At 36.9% G+C, this 22,731-nt stretch overlaps 2 protein-coding genes across 4 annotated transcripts in view; both read left to right on the forward strand.

Moving 5' to 3' along the window:
• The window catches only part of LOC148367052 (protein HTATIP2-like), a 244,274-nt gene extending 224,877 nt beyond the window's left edge, over window positions 1–19,397 (forward strand). The window contains exons 45-51 of one of the 2 annotated variants that reach the window (XM_088333845.1): window positions 12,624–12,638; window positions 13,823–14,030; window positions 14,094–14,201; window positions 14,413–14,550; window positions 16,146–16,207; window positions 17,760–17,981; window positions 19,155–19,397. In XM_088333845.1, the coding sequence (XP_088189971.1) occupies window positions 12,624–12,638; window positions 13,823–14,030; window positions 14,094–14,201; window positions 14,413–14,550; window positions 16,146–16,207; window positions 17,760–17,976 (748 nt within the window). In that variant the 3' untranslated portion in view covers window positions 17,977–17,981; window positions 19,155–19,397. Of the gene's footprint in view, window positions 1–12,623; window positions 12,639–12,873; window positions 13,055–13,822; window positions 14,031–14,093; window positions 14,202–14,412; window positions 14,551–16,145; window positions 16,208–17,759; window positions 17,982–19,154 lie in introns of those variants that run through there. The other variant, XM_088333851.1, reaches the window with a different exon arrangement.
• Window positions 19,398–21,085: 1,688 nt separating this feature from the next.
• Window positions 21,086–22,731, forward strand: part of prmt3 (protein arginine methyltransferase 3) — an 87,645-nt gene continuing 85,999 nt past the window's right edge. For both annotated transcript variants that reach the window (XM_088333844.1, XM_088333843.1), the window contains exons 1-2: window positions 21,086–21,167; window positions 21,444–21,564. In XM_088333844.1, coding sequence (XP_088189970.1) covers window positions 21,146–21,167; window positions 21,444–21,564 — 143 coding nt within the window. In that variant the 5' untranslated portion in view covers window positions 21,086–21,145. The remainder of the gene's footprint in view (window positions 21,168–21,443; window positions 21,565–22,731) is intronic.

A 22,731-nucleotide genomic window follows, 5' to 3' on the forward strand; every position in this document is an offset into this window, starting at 1 on the left:
GAAGTCCAATAAGGGCTAATCCCTCATAAACCCAAAGCGGTCCTCCTTAGGCTGACATTAGCATAGCGTCCCGTTTGAAAAAGGTGTTTCTGGAATTAAGGGAATGATAAATATGTTTTTCTGCTATAAACAGAAAATATTTTCAACCAAATTATTTAAAGTGACTTGTGTAATAATTCACCACTAGAAGCTGCTGTGTCGTGGAGTCAAAAGCATACAAAAGACTAGCACTACGGAAGCCTAAAAGGATTAACCTTTGCAATATCTGCAAGCCTGGATCAGTTTCAGAGAGAAACAGGACATTGAATGAATAAAGCTTTATTTCTCACATAAATAAAACAATAATAATAATAATAATACCAAAAAAAAACAACGAAATCAAACATCAAATTGAAACAAAAACAATTCTAACATTACATGTCCTAAAAGGAATAGGAAGAAGCATATGCTTATTCAACCCTACCTCTGACTTCCTTAATAATTGTCTCACATATAGATCTCTTGTGTATTTACATGTATCATCATTGCTCTCTCTCTGTAGTTTTTCAGAATACTATTACACATTAAAACATTACAGTTAGTATGAAATTCCGTGGGCGACACAAAAAAAACGTAACAAATTGCAATTATTAGATTTTTTTAAACAAGATTCGCTAGCTGGAGTCATTCAGACCTGGAGGAGGCCAAAGTAAAGTGGCTAACTCTAACTTTGATGTCTAACTCTAATGGTAAATGGTCTGCATTTATATAGCGCTTTTCAAGTCAATGAAGATCTCCCAAAGCGCTTTGCAATGTGCCCCACATGTACCCATTCACACACACACTCACACACCAATAATGATTTCTCTACAGAGCATACGATCATTATCTCGGAGGAATTCATAACTTCAAGGTGTGATTCTGAAAAGGTTTTTATTTATGGAATTATTTAGATGATGACTATTATTATTATTATTATTATTATTATTAAAATGTCCCTTATCTGAATCCATCCATCCATCCATCCATCCATCCATTATGTTTAAGATGTTTTTATTATTTGGTTTTAAGGTAAACAAGAAAAGCATTACGTACAACATGCACAATTATACGCCAGCTGATTGGTAATTTTGCTCATTTTAAGTGTTTTAGACAGATTTTGTTAGAATATATTTCAAAAAAACTGGCAAAATCGTCAGGCAGCAGATACATTGGAACATCAACCAATTCTAACTGAACAAAACGTAGGATACCACGCAGGGCAGAATATGTTGGAACACAGATAAACTAACTGAAGAAAACATGAAAAAAAGACAACACATAATATGTTAGGACAGTAACTTACTCCAACTGAACCAAACACAAAATAAATATGACGCAATTGTACCCAAAAGTCGATAGAACAATAACGGTAGTGCCGAGACGGCTAGACCATCACATTTATTTGACAAAATAACAAATGAAGTGCTTAAAACAGGGGGCCAATATACTATTTTGCTCTAATTGTGGTTGTTTGAAAAGCAATTCGATGAAACTAATCTATTTAATATAATGTACTGTAAAACATGTCTCGTGTGGCCCCCGACTCCAAATAGTTGCCAACCCCTGGAGTAGAACATGGAATGAGTTCTTGTTGGTATGCAAATTATCAAGTAATAGGGATGCCTAATCTAATTTTTCTTAGGGCCCCATGAAGCTTGGGCTGGTCCTGGTACAGAGAATCAATAATCAGACAAAGCTTTTGAACTTTTGTGAGTGCGCTTATATACTTCAAAGAACTCTTTGTGACATCATATTTTCAAGATGTCGTGGAGCGAAATCCCAGCGAAAGCACCAAAACACGATAGAGTGCAGCACATGACATGTGTTCAATGGGGTGATATCAAAACAGTCGTAAAATTCAACACCGCTACTTTAAACCTCAATTTATGCACCAAAAATCTCCCAGCAAACTGCCTGGGTGGTGTGGAGATTACACGTTCCCGGTGCTTGTGTATCAAGAAGAGTGCAAGGCCAATGTGTGTGCAAAGGATTAGCAACCTTTAGCATTATGTCTGCCACCGGACTGGCTACATTCCCTCGCTCTGCCCATAAATTGAAGGGAGGAGAAAGCGGCCGGTCCATTAGCACCCGAGCTATTTGCTCAGTCCCTGGCCAGCTCTGATCCTTTAATTTCTCTCGCCCGATCCCAAGAGGATCTCTGGCTTTTGTGCCAGAAAGATGGCGAGATAAAGGATGGGACCTGGGGCCGTGTTGATTTGAGGATTGCGGTCCTGGGGACATTCTTGTACACTTGGCAAACTAATCAGCGTGTGTAAACAGAGCGAGACGAGTTAAGGGCTGTTTGTTGAAAAGTGAGGGGCCGAGGGGTTGATTAGCCTCCCGGACCACACTCGGTGCCTGCAGACGTTACGTTACTCGCAACTTTAAATCGAAGTGTTTCAATGACAACAAAGACGATTCGAATTCTAATAATATTAATTTTAGATAAAGGAAACACGAGTCATGCTCAATGCAAAATGAAATTTTAGTCTTTGTTTCATGCATTCAAGTGTTCCATGATAATCATTTGTTTCCTCCCAAATATCTTGCTTCTGAAAACCGACTCAGATAGCTGATAACTTTTATTTTTTAAACTAAATGTGTAGTTTATGTATAAAAAAATCGGTTTACAACGACATCATACTTGTTTAGTAAACATGTCCCCAAAAAGAAGGGTTGGAGAGACTGGAGCAGGGGTATCAAACATGCGGTCCAGATCAGGCCTGCCCAGGGTTTTAATCTGCAAGACAACGCCGAGAGAAGCACAAGAGAACAATGAGCTGCAGTTTTAAATACGTTCACCAGAAACAGGCACCACTCCCAACGCAACCGTAAATGCGTTTGTTTTCCCCCCTCTTTTTCTATTTTTCACTCTGTCTTTCTTTCGCTTTCCTCTTTTTCTCTTTTTTTCTCTGTCCTCTCTACTTTTGTCTTTTTCCTTTGTTCCCTCTTTCTCTTTTATCTCTCTCACTTCTTTCTTTATCTTTCTTTCTTTTTATCAGCAAAGACAAATATATAACTCATTTTCTTTTTCATCATTAATCTGCATTATGTTAGGCCTACACAATAATGTCGTTAATAAATGAAAATAACTATTAAAATGCTGATGTAGATATCAAACAAATGTACAAGTGGCCAATTACAGCAGGAGAAGTCTCTCGTAGTGGCGGAACGGTAAGCAAATTCATGCCATTGATTACTTTCTCCATTAAAATATGGACACTTTACTTTGCATATGTCCAGTACAGAAGAGTAACACATCCCCAGTCCTAAATGTGTGTGGTCGTGTAGTAATCCATGAATAAATTCCACTCCAAACTCTTTTCTTGTACAAACAAAACATCTTGATACACAACTCTTACTAGAAGTCTCAACCAAAAGCTTACAGTGAAAAGGACTTTCTCAGACAGCATTCCAGGAAGTCAGCTGGACAGCCAGATGTGCAAGTGGTGTCTTATCTCAATCTGCTTGGAGCTCAGACTCTTTTGTGGGCGGCCTTTTGTCAGACACTTCTAATCTGTTTGCTCCTTTAATAAGCTTTTTTGTTCTTTGGAAAAGGGAAAGCAGGTCTGGTAACTGCTTAGCCGAAGTCCTTTGAGCAGGGGAAGCTCCGCTGATACCTTGTTTGGCCGGAGGTCTGAGCCAGCGACAACAGTTAGAGAGACCAATGCATTTCTTTAGTGTCCTTTTGTTGTTGTTTTCTTAAATGTAACAATTGTAGCTAAACATTCGTTTAGTTTCGTTTTAACATCTGAGTTAAAACAATCGCCGCTTAAGCTTGATTTTTGGCTGTTTTTTCAGGAAATATTGAAAAGATTTTGTCTGGAGCAGTACATAACATACATCCATCCATCCATTATCTGTACCGCATATCCTCAGTAGGGTCGCGGGGGCGCTGGAGCCCATCCCAGCTATCTTCGGGCAGTGGGCAGGGGGCACCCTGAATTGGTTGCCAGCCAGTCGCAGGGCACACAGGGACAGACAATTCGCTCGCTCATTCACACCTAGGGACAATTTGGACCGACCAATTAACCTAAAATGCATGTTTTTGGAATGTGGGAGGAAACCGGAGTGCCCGGAGGAAACCCACACAGGCATGGGGAGAACACACAAACTCCACACAGGAGGTCCGATCTCATGACCTCAGAACTGTGCCGCACACGTGCTAACCACTGCGCCACCGTGCTGCCCCCATAACATACATGTTGACACAAAATAAGATTTTAGATAAATATTTACTTACAGAAACTGAATCGGTATCAAATAGTGTACAGAAACAACAATAAAGTCTACTAGGACTTTCAAAATTTAAGGATACAAAAGCTATTCCAACGCACGCTCGACTTGAAATACCTCCTACATCATGTTTAAAGCAATTATTCGATTGAAAAGAAAAAACACGAAAGAAGAAGACACATGATATAGAGTTTAACTGAACAAAACACAAAAAAGGGGCATAGGGAACATACTCATGCGTTGATAAATCAATGACATAATGTCACCAACCAACTCTAACAGAACAACACATTAAAGTAAGAAGACACGTCAAATATCCCTATATGTGAACAGAACAACCAGAAAAGTGCCATGACTATGAGACGATTACTTATCAGATAAAATATGCAGGTACACTAGCTAGCTGTGACGGAACAAATCCTGAAAAGTGATAACGCAGGATAAATTGGAAACACTAATCTATCTCTTGTTCTGATGGCAGACTTTTAGAAATATATAAATATGTTTTTTAACAGACATTTTAGAATATAATTTTAATTTTACCTAAGTCTTAAATCAAAATAAGAATAATCATATTCCATTGAGTGTGAATAATTATTACTTTTTATATAATATTTTTTTCATTTTGATAATTTAGATTTTCAGAATATTTGACTCTTAATTTTATCAAAATAATTTGTATTATTTTACAAATAATTTGATAAATTAATAATTTGTCTTGTGTTTTTTTATTGATCTTAAATTTTGATAAATTTGCTCGTTTTTAGTATTATGGTTAATGAGACACATAATGTGGAAAAAACACAATTGGATGAATGAATGAATATGCTCATATAACATGTTATCGTTTATTTGATTTATAATCAATAAAATAAGTTTTAAAATTAGGGAAAAATCATTCATAAATCGAGTACATTTAACTTGGATAAAGTTTTGGCGGTGGATATTTGGTTTGATTTTAGGCATTTTTACAAATATTTTAATCGTAATAAGTCTAATAATTCTACTTGCAATTTTATTTGGATTAAGATACATTTGCTCAATTCACACATACCGTATTTTCCGCACTATATGGCGCACCATGTTATAAGGCGCACCTTCAATGAATGATATATTTTAAAACTTATGCCATACATAAGACGCACCCCATTATAAGGCGCTATAAGTGCATGCTGGTTTAAGATCAGGTAATTGTGCAATTTTGTAATTGTAATCCTGTGCAGTCCTTCGAGACATTTTTGGGATTAAGGGCTATTTACGGTAAATAAATGTGACGACTTGACTACAGTAGAGAATGTAGTTACTTTATGCAACCTCTAGATGTTGCCACGCTCAAGGGAATGTCAACAAAATATTCAAAAAGGTCAAACTTTATTAACAAACAAGCTTTCCACAACTCCATTCACTCCCAAAATAAATAAACAGCCGTTTTATTATTTTCTCTGAGGTAAAGCATTTTCGTGACACATCTTTGAACAACATCGACATATCATTTTATTTTTTGTCCATTTAGTCAACACGCAAAGAAAAAAACGTCTGATACTGTTATTTTAAATGAAACGTTAGTGCAATCGCAATAAAGTGACACTCGTAATGTGCAAAAACAACGAGTGCAAAGCAATAACATAATAACTGTAAAATGTAAAACGTAAACACACAAAAGAAAAACAAAGATCACTCTATAAGCTCCTCATCGACGAATCCCTCGAATTCTTCTTCTGCTGTGTCCACGTCCGGTGTTGTTGTCCTGTGCCAGCGCTGTTGCCTTCATACGTATAGTTATCGTACTGACACTTCTGCTTGCCGCTCTTTGTTGAACAACCCACTGTTCAAGTGTCTCCTCTAACTCTGGCCATCTTGCTTTATTGCCACGGAAACTTTGTTGAGTTTTCCTTACTTGGCGGAGCTTATCTTCATCCTTTCTCCACTTCCGTACCATCGATTCATTTAAGTTTAACTCTTTCGCTGCCGCTCTATTGCCGTGTTGTGCTGCGTGACTGATCGCTTTGAGTTTAAACTCGGCGTTGTACGCGTGTCTCTTAACAGGAGCCATTTTTTTTACAAATGCACGTATGAAAGAGAATCTCGCTCTCTCTCTCTCTCTCTTTCTCTCGCTCTCTCTCTCTCTCAAACGTGACATTCTGAATAATTCTGAGTTTGTTTAAGGTAAATTGTGCTTTACATCTTCACCAGTCATAACCCTGGATTCAGACAAATACTGTATTTGTTGAATATGAATTAAGCAGTTTAATGGGGTAGCCATTTTGCCACTTAGTAAACAAATACAACACGAGCCCCGGCAACTACCAATCGTTTAATATTTCCCAGTATGCACAGCGCGAAAAATGGAGTCGGCGGCTGTTTCTCGTAGTTGCGAGACCTTGCGAATTTAATATTGAGCCATATATAAGGCGCACTGTGTTATAAGGCGCATGGTCAGCTTTTGAAAAAAAATAAGACTTTTAGGTGCGCCTTATAGTGCGGAAAATACGGTAATTTATTATATTGATAAGTCTCGAAATACATTGTAAAATTAGCGAAAAAAATATAGATACATTAAGTAAAAACATTTGCGAGCACTCCAGAAAAAAAAACTCTCAAAGAAAAGAGGAATCTTTTCCTAATTAAACTAGTTTTCTCTTTTTTCATTGCATAATAACCTGCGGCAGGGCTTAATTACTATTGAGATAGATGACAATATACAGATTTATGAGGGAAGGTCAAATGCAAGAAATGATCCCTATCTTGACACAATCTGAATGGGGACACACAGCAACAAATAATGGCAACAATATAACACAACCGCACACACAAGCGTCCAGTGTTGCATCTCCATCAAGCAGGGACCCTCTAATTGAGTTAATCCTCACTTGAGGATCAGGGACGTCCCCTGAGGTGCGACCCTCCACCCGGGGCCACAGTCTGCTCCTTCTCTGTCCCCTGGCCGCCTCATGTGGACTGTAAGGCTGTTTATTGGGAGACAATGGGCAGCAGATTGTGCTGTCAGGCTCCATTAATTGCCATCATTAGCATCACACTTCAGAGTCTGCGAGCGGCAGTCCTCAGCCTTAAGCCGCGTTTGGGACCCCGCATCCTTTGCAGAGTAAAGCTGGGATTCTTCTATTCTTGCCTATAGATATCGCCTCTAAAAAATTAGGGGTAAACAATCGAGCCGTTAATGGCTAAATACGGAAATTCAATGTGCTCTCTTATTTGCATTGAATGAACGTGCTGCATAATCGCCCCACACAACAAATTAATATGAAATTCGTCGCCAGCTCTTTTATTAATCGAATATAATCATTCATTCATTCATTATCTGCACCGCTTATCCTCAGTAGGGTAGCGGGGGTGCTGGAGCCCATCCGAGCTGTTCTCGGGCAGTGGGCAGGGGACATCCTGAACTGGTTGCCAGCCAGTCACAGACTATTATTACACCATCCCCAGATCTAAAACCTACATTAGGGAAAGGAAAAACTCAGAAACCTCAACATGAGGAATATGAAGAAACCTTGAGAAGGGACCACACATAAGGTTATCCCCCTTCCAGGATGACCAGGCTGCAATGGATGTTGTAATAACAATTAATACACAGATGTAATCAACAGGGAATATCAGTCATTCATAAGCCATAGAATAGCAGTGTGTTTTAAGCCTAGATTTAACCTAGATTTAAACAGTTCCACTGAGGTTGAATCTCAGGGGGAAGAGCATTCCAAGGCACCGGGGCCCGAATGGAGAACGCTCTCGAACCTGCCGATCTCTTCTCGGCTCTTGGGATCACTAGTGGTTCAGGATTTTCAGAGCGAAGGCTCAGGACCGGAACATAGGGGGAAATTAAATCTTAAAGATATGAGGGAGCAAGTCCATGCATGATTTTGTATAATACCAACAGAAGCACATAAATGTCACGGGGAACATGTTTTTAGTGCAATATTCCGTTTGTGTGTAGTTTTAAAAAAAAATTTTTTTTTTTTTTTAGATGTGAATAATATGTATTAGAGGTGAATACTTGATATCCTTTACTTTTTTTTTATTTTACATTTGTATATTTTACCAAAATGAGGTAAATTCTAATTTCATCATACTGACTCAATGATAATAAAACTGATTCTGATTACGTTTTTCAATTCTGAGAATAAAAAAAAATAGATAAATGTTTATTTATTGACCAAAAAAGAAATATATTGTTGCTGCTATTCCAAAAATATGCATCTTGTTTTATTTGTCTTTGTTTTTTTTGCAGGAATTTGCAAAAAATGCAGAAATAAAAATAATTTAAATATGTATCTTTTTTAAAGTTGAAGAGATACATTTTTCGGAAATGTCTGTGACAAAATACTCCAGCAGCTGAGTAGTAGTCCTGAGGTCATGGGGTCAAATTCGGTCAACATCCTTCCGTTGCGGAGTTTACAGGTTCTCCCCGTGCTTCTGTGGGTTTTCAGGTTATTTGGCCGTTTTAAATTGTCCCTAGGTGTGAATGCACGAGTGAGTTGTCTGTTTCTGTGTGCCTTGCAACTGGTTAGCAACCAATTCAGGGTGTCCTCTGCCCACTGCCCGAAGACGGCTGGGATTGGCTCCAGCACCCCAGCGACCCTACTCAGGATAAGCGATGCAAATAATGGATGGATTGATATATGTGTTTGAATATTCGCCTCGGGCCTGCGTGGGTTTCCTACAGGCACTCCGGTTTCCTCCTACATTCCAGTTTTATTGGCCGGTTCAAATTGTCCCCAGGCGTGAATGAGCGAGTGAATCGTTGTGTGTTTTGGTGTGCCCTACAACATGCTGGCAACCAGTTCAGTGTGTCCCCTGCCTATTGGCCGAAGATAACTGGGATGGGCTCCAGCAACCCCCTGACCCTACTGAAGATATGTCACGGGGCGGACCAAGAAGCAGGAAGTCGGAACTCATATGCGTAGACGATCTGTCACTTTAATTTGAGAAAGTAAAGTTGTCCAACACACAAATGGACCAAAAACGAAACAAAACAGGTTCAAAGGCAATCAAAATTACAAACTAGGCATTACTCAGATCAAACAGGCATGAACAGGTCTTCAACAAGGTAAAGCAATGGTCTGGAAACGGGCAGTTCCAAAAGGAGCATTTAAGTACTCCACAAGCAATCAGTTCAATGCGTCTCAGCCGGTGTCAAGGGGCGGGGCTAGCTGGATGCCATGACAACCGTGCAGGACATGACAAGATAAGCGTTGCTGATAATGAATGTGACAATATGAAAAATAACTGGCAGTCCTACATCATCTTCTCCCTCATGTATTGCTAAGGTATCGGATTTTAGGTAGTATCAGTAAATTAAAAAATATATATTTTTTTTTTCTCCTTTTGCCATTATTTGAACGCAGCCCGCGACCCAAAACGTTTGCTCACTCTTGTCGTAAAGGCTTCTAAACCTTAACGAGTTCATTGAGTTTTGTTTTGTTTATGGATTTAATAAAGATTGTCAGCTTGTTTATTATTTTCCTGAGATTTTTTCTTTAATATAAATTCTTGTCATAGAATGGTGATGTTTAAAATTAAAATATTGGAAGAACTGGAAGCAATTTGCTTTCGAATAAATCGGAACAACTCTCGAGGGTTACATTCAAATAGCCACAGTAGTGTCATATCAATACAGCTGTCCACTATTATACTGTAAAGGTCTAATTTGAGAGAAGCTATAGAAAGGGTTAATGACAAGGTTGAACATGAATTCTATACATCCTTTGGTAAAAGGCCAACAATGGTCAAACGTGATTGACCACTGACCACCATTGGCATTTCCACCTCCAACAGCGAAGTAGTAAAAAGGAAATTGAACCGCGTTTCTGTCACACACCCGGTGAGCCATAAGCCTTCTTACTGCGACTTCCTGCCTAATCAATGCTTGAGACAATAACCCAACAGGTGCAACAGACAGGAGCCCAGCAGCCGCTTTCCTTCCAACTGTCAAGCCCAATTAGCACCTGCGGCTCAGGAACAAAGAGGCGACATTTCATTTGAGCAGAGTGCCAGTTTAAGGCCTCTTTTCTTTCTGTCTCTTACTGCTGACATCTTTAAAGGATCATCCCCGATGCAATCATATTCTATGAGATTGGGTCGATGCCTTGTGTTCCGAATGGTAGGGGTGTCGCAAACATGTGGAGTTGATGAATTCATTGCATGTGACTGGAATCGCCTTCTTTGTGTGGGGGTCTTTTGCTTAACCGAACCCCCCGAAGATATGGAGGAATTGAAAGGCCTTTTTCTTGGTTTAATTTTACAATCTGCAGACTTCAGGTTGGCATAGTTCTTGCAATATTTAACTTGTCTTCTGTGTGGAAGTCAATTTTATGAATAATAGTCTATATTTTCTTGTCAAAGCCTAGGTGTACTGTATATTGTCATTTACCCTGTGTGGCCTGAGAGGCGATTCCATGAAACAGAAAAAATATTTTAGAAAAAGGAATTATTTGTAAAAAAAATGAGTCAGTATTGGATAGTATGTAGACACAGAACAACAACATTTACTGGGATCTTCAGAATCAAATACATCAAAGCTATTTTAACGAATGTTTGGCTTCATGTCCCTTCTACATAATGTTAAAACACCAACGAGATCTGAATGAATCAAACATACAAGATTCGACTTAATTTCCCCATGTTTCAGCTTAGAGCCTTCACTTAAAAATGCTGATCTACTAGTGATTTTAAGAGCCAAGAAGAAATCCAACTTTTGAGATACGACCGGCAACCTCAATAATAGTGTTTGAAATTTAGGCGTAAGACACACTTATATAGAATAGTTTATGAGTCATTTTGATCTCGTTCTCTTGATTTCTTGTCATTGAGGAAGAAGGATGAGGCTGGTATAGTGCATGCATTTTGAGCCATCGTACCGGCACTTGGACCTGATGTACGCCGTTATATAAAACCTGCTGCATCGATCAAGATTTTGGGGCAGGAAGCTGTCACTGGATATTCTACTATTACCTATATCTCACGTTGATGATGTACAGTATGTGTATAAGAGGTAAGATCTTGGGCCCGGGCCCGAACCCGACCTGAACCCGGGCCGAAATTTGGGTCGGGTCGGGCTTAAAATGTCAAACATTAGGTCGGGCCGTCCGGGCTTTTCTCTTATGTTTTTAATTTTTAAATTGTTTATTCCCTGTTCGTGGAGGGTATGCACAGCATGCACTTACTTTTCCTCAAGTAACTATTTAGATACAGAAAATGCTTACCAGTCAAACTCCGAATCATTAAATCCAATGAAATCTTTATCCTCAGTGTTGGAGTAAATGACACTCCGCTCCCTCCTTCCCTCTCCCTCACACCATACGTCATCTCCGCTTTGTGCCAATGCCTTACAAGCTTTACGAACTTTCCTTCTGCTTTCTGGCTAAATGTTGCACTATTTGCAGCTTGTTATCTGCAGAATATGATTTTCTTTCCGGTAATGTTTCGTTCAGTTTCACTTTCACTTTCGTTCGCTGCGTGTTGTTGAAATGCACACTTGGGCACCAAACAGTTAATTTTGGTGCTAATTTGAGGTACTTGCCCCTATGTAAACCCCAGGCTGTGTAGTTCAGCCGGAATGCACAGTTCGGTGCAGAAGTCTCATCTCATCTCATTAGCTGTGCCGCTCATCCTTATTAGGGTCGCGGGGGGGCTGGAGCACATCCCAGCCATCTCCGGGCAGGAGATATATATATATATATATATATATATATATATATATATATATATATATATATATTATATAATCTACAAAACAATTTATACGGCGTACACAATTTGAAAAGACAAAAAAAATATGGTGGAAACATATGAGTTGGCCGGCATGTTATTGCAACGCGCAATTCATAGTTATGGGACTTGCGTCTCTTCTATTTTAGCTAAACTCACTAGAGAGAGACGGCTATTTTGGTTCCCAAATGGCTCATCAGATTTTTTTGTTGCTTTAACCGATATATTACCAATGGTAATGGAACATAATGCATGAAATGAACTAATAAAACGAAAAATATTACACTATTAATGACACTAACCCTTCTTTTTCCACTGTACAGGCAACTTTTAATTAAATAAAAAAACTTAGCAACTTTGAAGCCGAGCAACCCAGAATACCTCAAAAAACAAAGTACACGGTACACACCAAAATAAAAAATAACAAATATTAACTCTTGAGTGCTATAAAAAATATTAAATACAATGACTTTTAACTATTTAGAATTTACCTTTTAACCAATGTAGGCTCTGGAAAACACGCAAAAATATACATTAAAATGTATCTCTTCTGAATCTTAGAATTTGGGAACACTTTGCTTCAGAGCCATTAATATGATTGAAACAAGTCCAAATTATGATTATTTTCCTGCTTTGACTAGTTGTTTCCTCTCTTGACCCTGTTCCTGTGCTGTGTTGGAAAGGAAAAAAACACTATTGAAAGTCTTGTCAGGGGATATCGAATTGATGCCTTTGTATCAAACTGCTGCATGAATAATAATAAAGAATAAATACATTAGAATTTGTTTCTTTTGAGTAACTGTAAAAGCATAACATCTTAAACACTAAACATGAAAAAAATCACGCTGGACTGTGACTGAAGGATCTTCCCCTCGTTTTCCAACCAATCACATGAGAGAGAAGGGCAAACAGGAAGTGTTCTGTCTGTGTTACTATTGCCCCGAGTGATGCCTTTTATCAAACAGCTTGTTGCCGTATCAGGAAAAAGTGCAACATTTTTAGCCCTCGCTCTCGTCATTGTCGCAGTTGTACTAAAGAGTCTTGACGACCCTGAGCCAGTTCACCTCGTCAGGTAAATGTAGTTTTGTGACGTTAGAAAGATATTAGTGCTAAAGCTAAACGTGAGTGAGTGGTGACTTCCGGGTTTCTCTTTCACGTTACCAAAAACTTGATTATCAAATCCAAGATTTGTATATGATTTTCATCGCTGTAGAAACTACCGTGAATCTATATCAACCCTGCATTGTATTCAATTTGTGTCTATTTTATGACCATTGTGTTTTTTTTTCTTTTAACCGTAAAAATAGTTATTGCATGTGCTATTCCTCCTTGTGATTAAGGGCTGTACAAATAAACATGACTTGACATTAATTGACTATTTGTATGCCTTCCATTCTGTCATAGATGTATTTTTTGTTTGCATTTTTTGTTTAATTAGGCATGGCACGAAAAACAACTTAAATAATTAATTGACAAAAGGAAACAATAAACGATGTTAACCAAAAACAGCTGTGCAATGCAAAAATACAATACTTAAACATGTGCCCAAATTAAGTACTAAAGCTGAAGCATATTACATGTTTTCCCTTGCAGGTGAGTCATATTTAAAATCAAAGAAATTACATTTCTCACCTAATGATTAATTTTTGTTAATGATAGAGCATAACACAATCTTTAAAACTGTACCCTACACGTCTATTTAGTAGTGAACATATTCGAAATCTGTTGGGATTCTACGGGTTATGTTCATAAAATGCTTGCGAGTTAAAAAGTTATTTGATCTCCTCATTTGTCAAAAAAATATATATTTTAAAAACATATTTGGATTTCATGTAAAATTGTTGTTTTTGTTTCCTAGAATGACCTCAAACATGAAAACACTGGAGGAAAATTTCAGGCAGCAAAACAAAAGTTGTTTCATCCTCGGTGCTTCTGGAGAAACCGGCAAGTTGCTTCTTCAAGAGTTACTGGCACGCAACATCTTCTCTAGGATCACACTCATCGGGAGAAGGAGGCTCAACTTTGAGGGCAAAGACTTTGAAAACCTGGCAAGTGGGACAACCATGAAGCCATTTTCCAATTTTTAATTGATTTTTGTTTTGTACGCTTAGGCTCATGAGGTGGTGGACTTTGAGAAACTTGAGGACCACGCTGCTGCTTTCCAAGGCCATGATGTTGGCTATTGCTGCCTGGGAACAACCCGGGCTAAAGCTGGGGTTGTGAGTTAAACAGAACATTACAAGAATGTCCAAAGCACTACAAGGTGCACCGGATTATAAGGCACACTTATGATCAGTGTTCTTACCTGATCAGTAATTGCACAAATATGTAAAGACATATCCAATCGAATTTGGAATTTTTGGGTGCGCCTTATTGTCCGGAAAATTCTGTAATCTCGCCAGTTACTTTTACATGCTTGAATGCTTCCAGGAAGGATTCATCCGAGTTGATCACGACTATGTATTGAAATCCGCTGAGCTTGCCAAAGCTGGAGGCTGCAAACAATTCCACCTAGAGTCTTCAAGAGGAGCTGATAAGAGTAGCAACTTCCTCTACCTTAAAGTCAAGGTATTGCCATTTGATGCGGATATACTATACCCCATCCAATCCATTCTGAGGTGGGGATCAAAAATTGAAATTGTAGGTGAAATTGTTGTTGAGCGGGAGATAAAAATCTATGGTAAATAGCTAATGTGTTGCAAATCCCTGGCAGCCAAGGTAAAAACATTAACATTGTATATACATATTAAACATTAGTAATACAAAAATTGTATATGTATTACATTTTATATGTAATGTATGTTTATATGATTATTATGTGTAATAATAGTTTGCAATAGTCTTTGATCTGTGCAGCCCTTTGACACTCTTTGTGATTAAGGGCTATACAAATAAGCATGACTTGACTTAAATAACATTATAAATGAGAACACATGTAAAAGAAAAATTAAGTAGTATTTACCTTTGGTATGATTGAGCAGTGGAGTTAAGATGGAAGCATAGAAGTAGGAGATGATTACAATTAAAATTGATTTAAAACTTTTACTAATGAAGGTTTTCCTGCCTGATGTTGCTTTAATTTAATCCGTATCCGAATACGATCAAGTTTATTTGTAAAGCACTCCTCAGGCAATAAATTGTCGTTCAAAGTTCTGTATAAAACATGGAGTGTAGAATAAGACGATAAGATCCCCTTCTTTATCCCCGGTCAACAACCCGAAACACGTAATACACACACACACACACAATGGTTAAAATATAATAAAAACAAAATAAACAATAATATAATTAATGTTCGATTATGATAAGGAACAGATTATCCATGTGAGGGGAGGGACCTGGAAGAGTGTTATCTTCACTGATAGAGACGGCAGAAGATGGCCTCAGGATATCAGCCATTGAACCACACCCTACCAGTGTGGGCCTCCATAAATAGAACTGTAAAAATATAAATACAACTAACAACAGAGCAGTTAGATACAAGCTAAATAAAAATGATCAGTTAAACGCCATATTACCAAAATTGGGTTTTCTTAATAATTGTCCAGGTCATCGATTGGTTACTGCCATATACCTTAGCGTGTGCCTTCTTTGTAATTATTGATAATCACAAGCTTTATATCCATGATTATTTTCTTTTTGCCTCTCTCTTTAGCATCATGCTAGTCTTGGGTCCCATAACTAATAACACAGCTGAAAATACAATAAAAAACACAGCAGTGTATCACCCACTCGCGCAGTATTTAGGAAGCACACCAGGTTGTGAAATGAACAGAGAAAAAGGCATTGTGGAAGGTTGTTAAGCTTGTTGTGGTTTTCTTGATGTCGTGACGGAAACCAATAGCAGACAAGCATCCTGGGGACGTATGAGTAAAGTAACTCCCAGAGTCACATGTTTGAACCCATCAAAGTTTCAATTACATACGTTTTTGGGCACAAGAGGTCATTTGAAAACCCCATAACAAGGGGCCGGAAAAAACATGGTAAACTAGGGACGCCATAACCCGGGGATTACTGAATTTTATATCTTTACCAAAAAATGTGATGTTATTATTTCTGACAAAAACATTTCATTACTGTAGTCATCAATGTGTATAATTGATTCGGCATTTGCCATTATCATTTCCAAGGAAAACAATGTTTTTTTTGTCTTTTTCTTTCAGGGACAAGTAGAAGCTGATATCCAGGCACTGAACTTTGACAGATATGCCATTTACAGACCTGGGTGAGTTAGTCGTTTTTTAGTTTTTTTTCATTCTTTTCAGTACTTTCCACTGCTATTTTGTATGATTCAGTTACTTTAAAGTACTTTTACATGTTTTGTTTTAATACTTTTCAGGATTTTTTCTTCTTCTAATTGTCAGAACTTATTAATTTTAAGTAATGTTTCATACATTTCCAGTCATTTTGCATACTTTATAGTATGTTCCACTTATTTTTGATACTATCACTACACTAAAGTACTCTATTCAGTCCTTTTCTGTATTTTTTCATGTGTACTTCTTACAACTTTTAAATATGTTGCTGTATTTTAAAGTCCTTTTTATATTTTCTTTAGTACTTTTCAGAATTGTATAGTTATATTTTCGGTACTTTTTCACAATTGTCAGTAGTTTTGCATACTTTATAGTACTTTCTACTACTTTTTAATGCTTGTTATTACTTTAAAGTGCTCTTTTCAGTATTTATCTGTTTATTTCATACTTTTCAGTACTGTCCACCACTTTTTAACATGTTTCAGTATTTTTAGGTATTTTTTATTTTCTTCAGTACTTTTCAGTAATTATTCAGTATTGTCCGTACTTTTCAGTTTTCTTCTCAGTACTTGTTATTTTTTTTCCATTTGTTGGCATATGTTGTTGTAGTTTTTTTTCTAGTTGATACTTTTAATTGCTTGTAAGTACGTTTCAGTATTCTTTATTATTTTCAGCACTTTTCAGTGCTTTTTCATACGTGTGATTACTTTTTCATTATTTTCAGGGCTTTTCTGCACGTTTAGTTTTTTTTCATTATTTTCAGCACTTTTCAATTCAGATTAAGAATATTGATTTTCATTGTATTGTATTATTATTATTATATACTATATTATTATTTTTTTTATTGTATTATTTGTTATTGCAACATCCATTGCAGCCTGGTCATCCAGGAAGGGGGATTACCTCATGTGCGGTCCCTTCTCAAGGTTACTTCATGTTCTTCATGTTGAGGTTTTTGAGTTTTTCCTTGCCCTCATGTAGGTTTTTGATCAGGGGGTGGTGTAATGATAGTCTTGTGGTTTGCAATCATCTGTGGTCCGTGCAGCCCTTTGAAAGTCTTTGTGATTAAGGGCGTCACAGATAAATATGACTTGTCAAAGAGCATCGAAATTTCCTTTTGAGAATCCAGTCATTCATCCATTTTTTTTGTTTTTAAATCAACATACTAAATATCCAGAATAAATATCAGTATATCAATACATCAGTGCATTTCAGTTACCTCTTTATACTTTTCAGTTATTTTCAGTACAATGCAGTACTTTTAATTTTCTTTCTTGCTGACTTCATCTTTCAATAACAAATATCTTGCACGTGACATATTCAATTTAATAATTATTGAAATATATTTAAATCAGCACAGAATAAAAATAAACACAACACAAAAATCAATTTCTTCAAAACTGAAATCATTTAAACAGGGCATTGAGGTCTATTTTGACAGCCCGAAGTTGAATATGTTTTCTGTTCATGTCTTCTTATTTCACCATCTAGCTGTTATGTTTTGGGAATTCTGTCCGACAGGGTTTTACTCGTGGAACGACAGGAAAGTCGTCCGGGCGAATGGTTGGCCAGGCAGTTCTTCAGTGCCGTGACTTCTGTCTGCTCCACATCAATGGCCGTCCCCATCCAAACCGTGGCCAAGGCTATGGTGTCAAACACACTGCTCCAGCCTGAAAACAAGGTTGAGATCCTGGAGAACAAAGCCATCAGTACTCTGGGAAAGGGTGACCAGAAGTAACTCAAGTGGGTTTTGTGATATTCAAACGGGGTCCCTTTTTAATGAGCAGTTGACTTTTGTCCATTGCTACTAAATAATACAGTAGACCACTTGGAAACGACATTCATGTGTTCTGAAGTGGGGATTTTAAGGTGAAATTGACTTATTGTGGGGGGTAGAAACTCATGGTAATTAATTAATGTTTACGAACCCCACATTTGGCTAAGATAAAATATTAAGAAAACAAAGGAGCACATAGTAAGTACAATTTATATGCAATACAGATGTATATAATTATATAACATCATGAATAAATAGGCATGTAATCGTAAAATGACCTTTGGTGTGATGTGACTTGAGCTGGTAGAATGGAGTTAGTGGGTGGATGGGGATGCGAAGAGGGAAAAGACTGCGGATTAGAACTTGATTTTAAAACATCCTCTTGCGGGGACATTCATGCTATTAGAAAGGTTTAGAGCTATAATCATCAGAGTATTCTTGATAATTGACCTTATCAATAATTGGCTATGGCCATATTTCTTAGCAAAGGTAGCGATCCGCGTGCCTTCTTCATATTCCTTGAAAAATACAAGCGTAGTTCCCATGGTTATCATGTTTTTCATTTTTCTTTTAGCATCTTGGGACTCATAGCAAATAAATACAGTACAAAAAAGCACCGTATTTTTCTCAATCACAAAATCATAAGAAAGTGCACACGATTCCAAACTAAAAGAAGAGAAAGGCATTGTGGGCGGGAGTTCAGCCAATAGCATATTGACATCTTCGAAACTTACGAGGCAGGTAACTCGCAGTCACAAGCAAAAAACACTGAAGTGTGAATTGTGCACGTCTATTGGCCACTTGAAATAATTAGGTGTTAATTTCGTGTAGTGGGGAAAATTTTACAATGAGGGGCCAAACAATTATCGTAATCACATTATAACGTGAAAACATTACAGGTTCGGGTTGCCGTATCCCAGGGGTCTACTGTGCAGTATTTTTGTTTTGTTACGTTCCGTTATGCCGTGAACTTTTGAGCACATAGCATAATGATCAAAAGCACTGTTTTGTCTTTTTGTACTGTTCGACATTTTTTGAGCTTCAAATTGGTATTGTGTTTACTGATAACTTTTACTGATATTTTCAGAACTGTTTAAATGTAATTTCTATTCATGAAAACTCCTAATTTTCCTTTTCAGGTCAAAGCTCTGAGTAACAGACGCCCAACTCACGGTTGAGTTATTACATCATGTCAAAAGAGGAACTTCCTCTTTCCCTCCAGGATTCTGCCCATTTATTTATTATGTGTAACAATTGTATGCTGGTTGCTTGCTTCCTTAAATGTGTTTGAATATTAGGGGTGGTGATATAATATATTCATTGTGTTTTATTGCACTTTGAGCATGTGTATAAATAAATGCGAATGCGCCATCTCTTTTGTAGCAGCGCCTTCTCGTGGCTCAATGTGATCTGGGTTCCGTTGTCAATGCTGTTCTTTTCAAATCAAATCAACAATTTTTTGTCTAGTATTTTTCAGACCCTGAAAAAAGAACTGAGAGTGCTGTATTAAAATATGTATTTATTTTATTTTAATATTATTTATTTTATACTTTTACCCTTAACCATTTTAACAGTGTTATTTTATTTTGTAAATGATCCTGCACTCTTAGATTTCATTGTGCATTTCACAATGACAATAAGTTCTAACGACCACCCCTTTCACCTACAGAAAACAAAATGAATACAATTGTATAAAACTAAAACGTTAAATAGTAAAATAAAATACAAAATTAAAAAAATGTTTATGAAGAACAAATATATTCAATAAGGACAATGCTTGACTTTGAAATGTATTTACTTTTTATGTTTCAGTATTTTGCCAAACCTTAAAGTGCTCTTGGAATGCTCAATTTTTAGGTTTTGTTTAGTTACTTTTTAAGATAAAATGATTTAATCGAATACATTTTCTGCAATAAAGGGTTTTTCCCCTCAGTCACTTAATTTTTTTTCCCAAAAAGTGACACAAGGGATTTTGTTGAAATAAACTCTAGAATTATTTTTACAATAAAACTACTGAAAAAAACTCTTTTTTTTTTTTTTGATGATTCGACTTATTTCTGAATCAAAAGGGTCTTTTTTATCTAGTTTATAGTCTTTCTATTTCATTATGAATTATTTTCTGTTTCTCAGTTTTAATCAAGAAAAATATCAACAAAGTAGCAGAACAAACGGCAAAGTTTAAAATTTAAAAACGTTTTAAAAATGATTATTGAATCGTTACTGTTATGACTATTTTTTATTGAGATTCGATTTGTAACCTCAGTGGAAATGTTTAAATCTAAGCTTAAAACACACTTCTATTCTATAGCATATGAATAACATGTTTTATGTTGACAACATAAGGGGATGGTGTCATAATAGTCTGTACTTTGCAATAGTATTTAATCTGTGCAGCCATTTGATACTCTTTGTGATTAAGGGCTGTACAAATATTGCTATGGGTCACAAGACTAGCATGATGCTAAAGAGAGAAGCAAAACTTATTGAGTTTTATGTTAAATAACATGTTTTTAAAAAGTAAATCATTATTTTGGACGATTTTACTAATATGTTAACAAAAAACAGTTCGCTAACTTATGTATATATATATATATATATATATATATATATATATATATATATATATATACAGACTTTATTTTATGAGAAAAGCGAATCATTTCAGAAGCGTACGAATATTTTGAGTTTGCTCACATGAGCTCGCAGCGACATCTTGTGGAGATGTTTGCAGAATTGCTTCTGTGAGTTCTATGACGTCACCAGAGAGCGCTCGAACGGAAGCATTCGAAACAGCTCTTTTGCTTGAATGAAAACTTGAGTTATTAATATTACTAGCATAATGTTGTGAATGAAATTACTTCTGTAAAAAAATAAGTCAATTATTTATGTTTTTAAACTAAGGAACTATGTTGTAAAAATAAAGATTCTTATAAGCTTGATAGTTTTTTTTATTTTAATTTTACATTTTTTTTCCTGTGTTTTAGCTTTTATCAAAAAGAATAGGATTAGGAGACAAAATAACGGTTTTATTTTTACCCTAGCACGCAGTGACACCTTGTGGAAATGTTTAGAGAAGTGCCTCTACGCGTCATATGACGTCACCAGGAAGTAACTGATCCCAAGCAGCATCATGGCAGAAGCCGCGTACACATGTGAGTCCTCCACACGCTAAATATGAAGTAATATATTACTAATAAATAACATTCTATAGTTTATGCTTGTAATTGATCACCTAATATTCACCCCTGAGAATTTTCTTTCAACCACATCAGCTAATGTTTCTGTACTGCTGTTTCTATGCTAAGATATTTACCACAATTTGAATTGACAAGCTATCTAACCATTTTCTTCGCCGTTTATCGTCATTAGGGTCGCGGGGTAACACAAACCATGTATGTCTGAATTAATAGTATTTAATACTTTACAAGGTCCTTGTGATGTTGATTTCGAGGATGCGCCGGAGCTATCGGATGGCGAAAGCGACTCCGGTGATGATAAAGAGCACTCGATGGAAGAGAGTCAACAGGTGACATGTTTGTTTTGTGACAGGTGAGCAGTGTTGTATTTTGATATCAGTGATTTTATTTTTGATAACAATATAAAATACAAATGCATTCTACATTATTGAATCCGTTGTGAAGTAGCCAAATAGCTGGTAATAGGAACCTCAAAAGATTAAAGTGTTGGGAATCCTGGTACCCCAGATCAGGGCTGCAGTGAGACCCCTTTTTTAGCCCGGGAGTTTTCAACCCAAAACGGCCCACTTAGCTAAAGAGGAGGAATTTGAATGGATGGAACAGCAGCAAGCTCGTATTATTCCTTTTTGTTGGGGAGAGACATTCAAGTATATGTTTGAGAGCGTTCTCCATTCGGCCGCCGGTGTTGTGGAATTCTTTGCCCCCTGAGATTCGATCTGCAACCTCAGTGGAACTGTTTAAATCTAGGCTTAAAACACACTCCTATTGCATAGCTTATGAACGACCTATATTTCATGTTTACAATATATGTGTATTGTTTGTTATTGCAACATCCGTTGCAGCCTGGTCATCCTAGAAGGGGGATTGCCTCATGTACGTTCCCTTCTCAAGGTTTCGTTATTTTCCTCATGTTGAGGTTTTTGAGTTTTTCCTTGCCCTCATTTAGGTTTTAAATCAGGGGATGGTGTCGTAATAGTCCGTGGTTTACAATAATCTGTGGTCTGTGCAGCCCTTTGAGACTCCTTGTGATTAAGGGCTATACAAATAAACATGACATGTTAAGCTAACCGAAACCACTTCACTATTTTTGATTCAAATGAAATTGTCAGAAAGATTCTGATAGAGATTAAAACATATTTACCGAAGTACAATGTCAGTAATTTGAAATAAAAAATTGCATTTGCCTCCCCAACAGATTGTTATGCTTTACACTAAATTCATTTGACTCTTATGAAGTAGCTCCACTACCCACATATTAAGGAGGCAACTTAAAACATTGAAATTCTCCTCAGCAAATCACTGGATTCTGCAACTTTGTTGATGAAAATGGTATTGTCTACAGACACAAAATTTTTCTTTACGGTGTACATCAGCATGATGGCCCAAAAGTTCCCGAGCTTCTTAGCCTAATTTTCACACATTTTAAAGCAACCTGAGTACATAAAAGGGTCAAAAGGAACTTACATGGTAGTCATGTGTGAGGAGGTTATATTGTGAAGACCTGCTTTTTATTTACATT

Source organism: Urocampus carinirostris, chromosome 4 (assembly GCF_059441175.1).
Source record: "Urocampus carinirostris isolate Australia breed hairy pipefish chromosome 4, RoL_Ucar_1.0, whole genome shotgun sequence".
NCBI lineage: Eukaryota > Metazoa > Chordata > Actinopteri > Syngnathiformes > Syngnathidae > Urocampus > Urocampus carinirostris.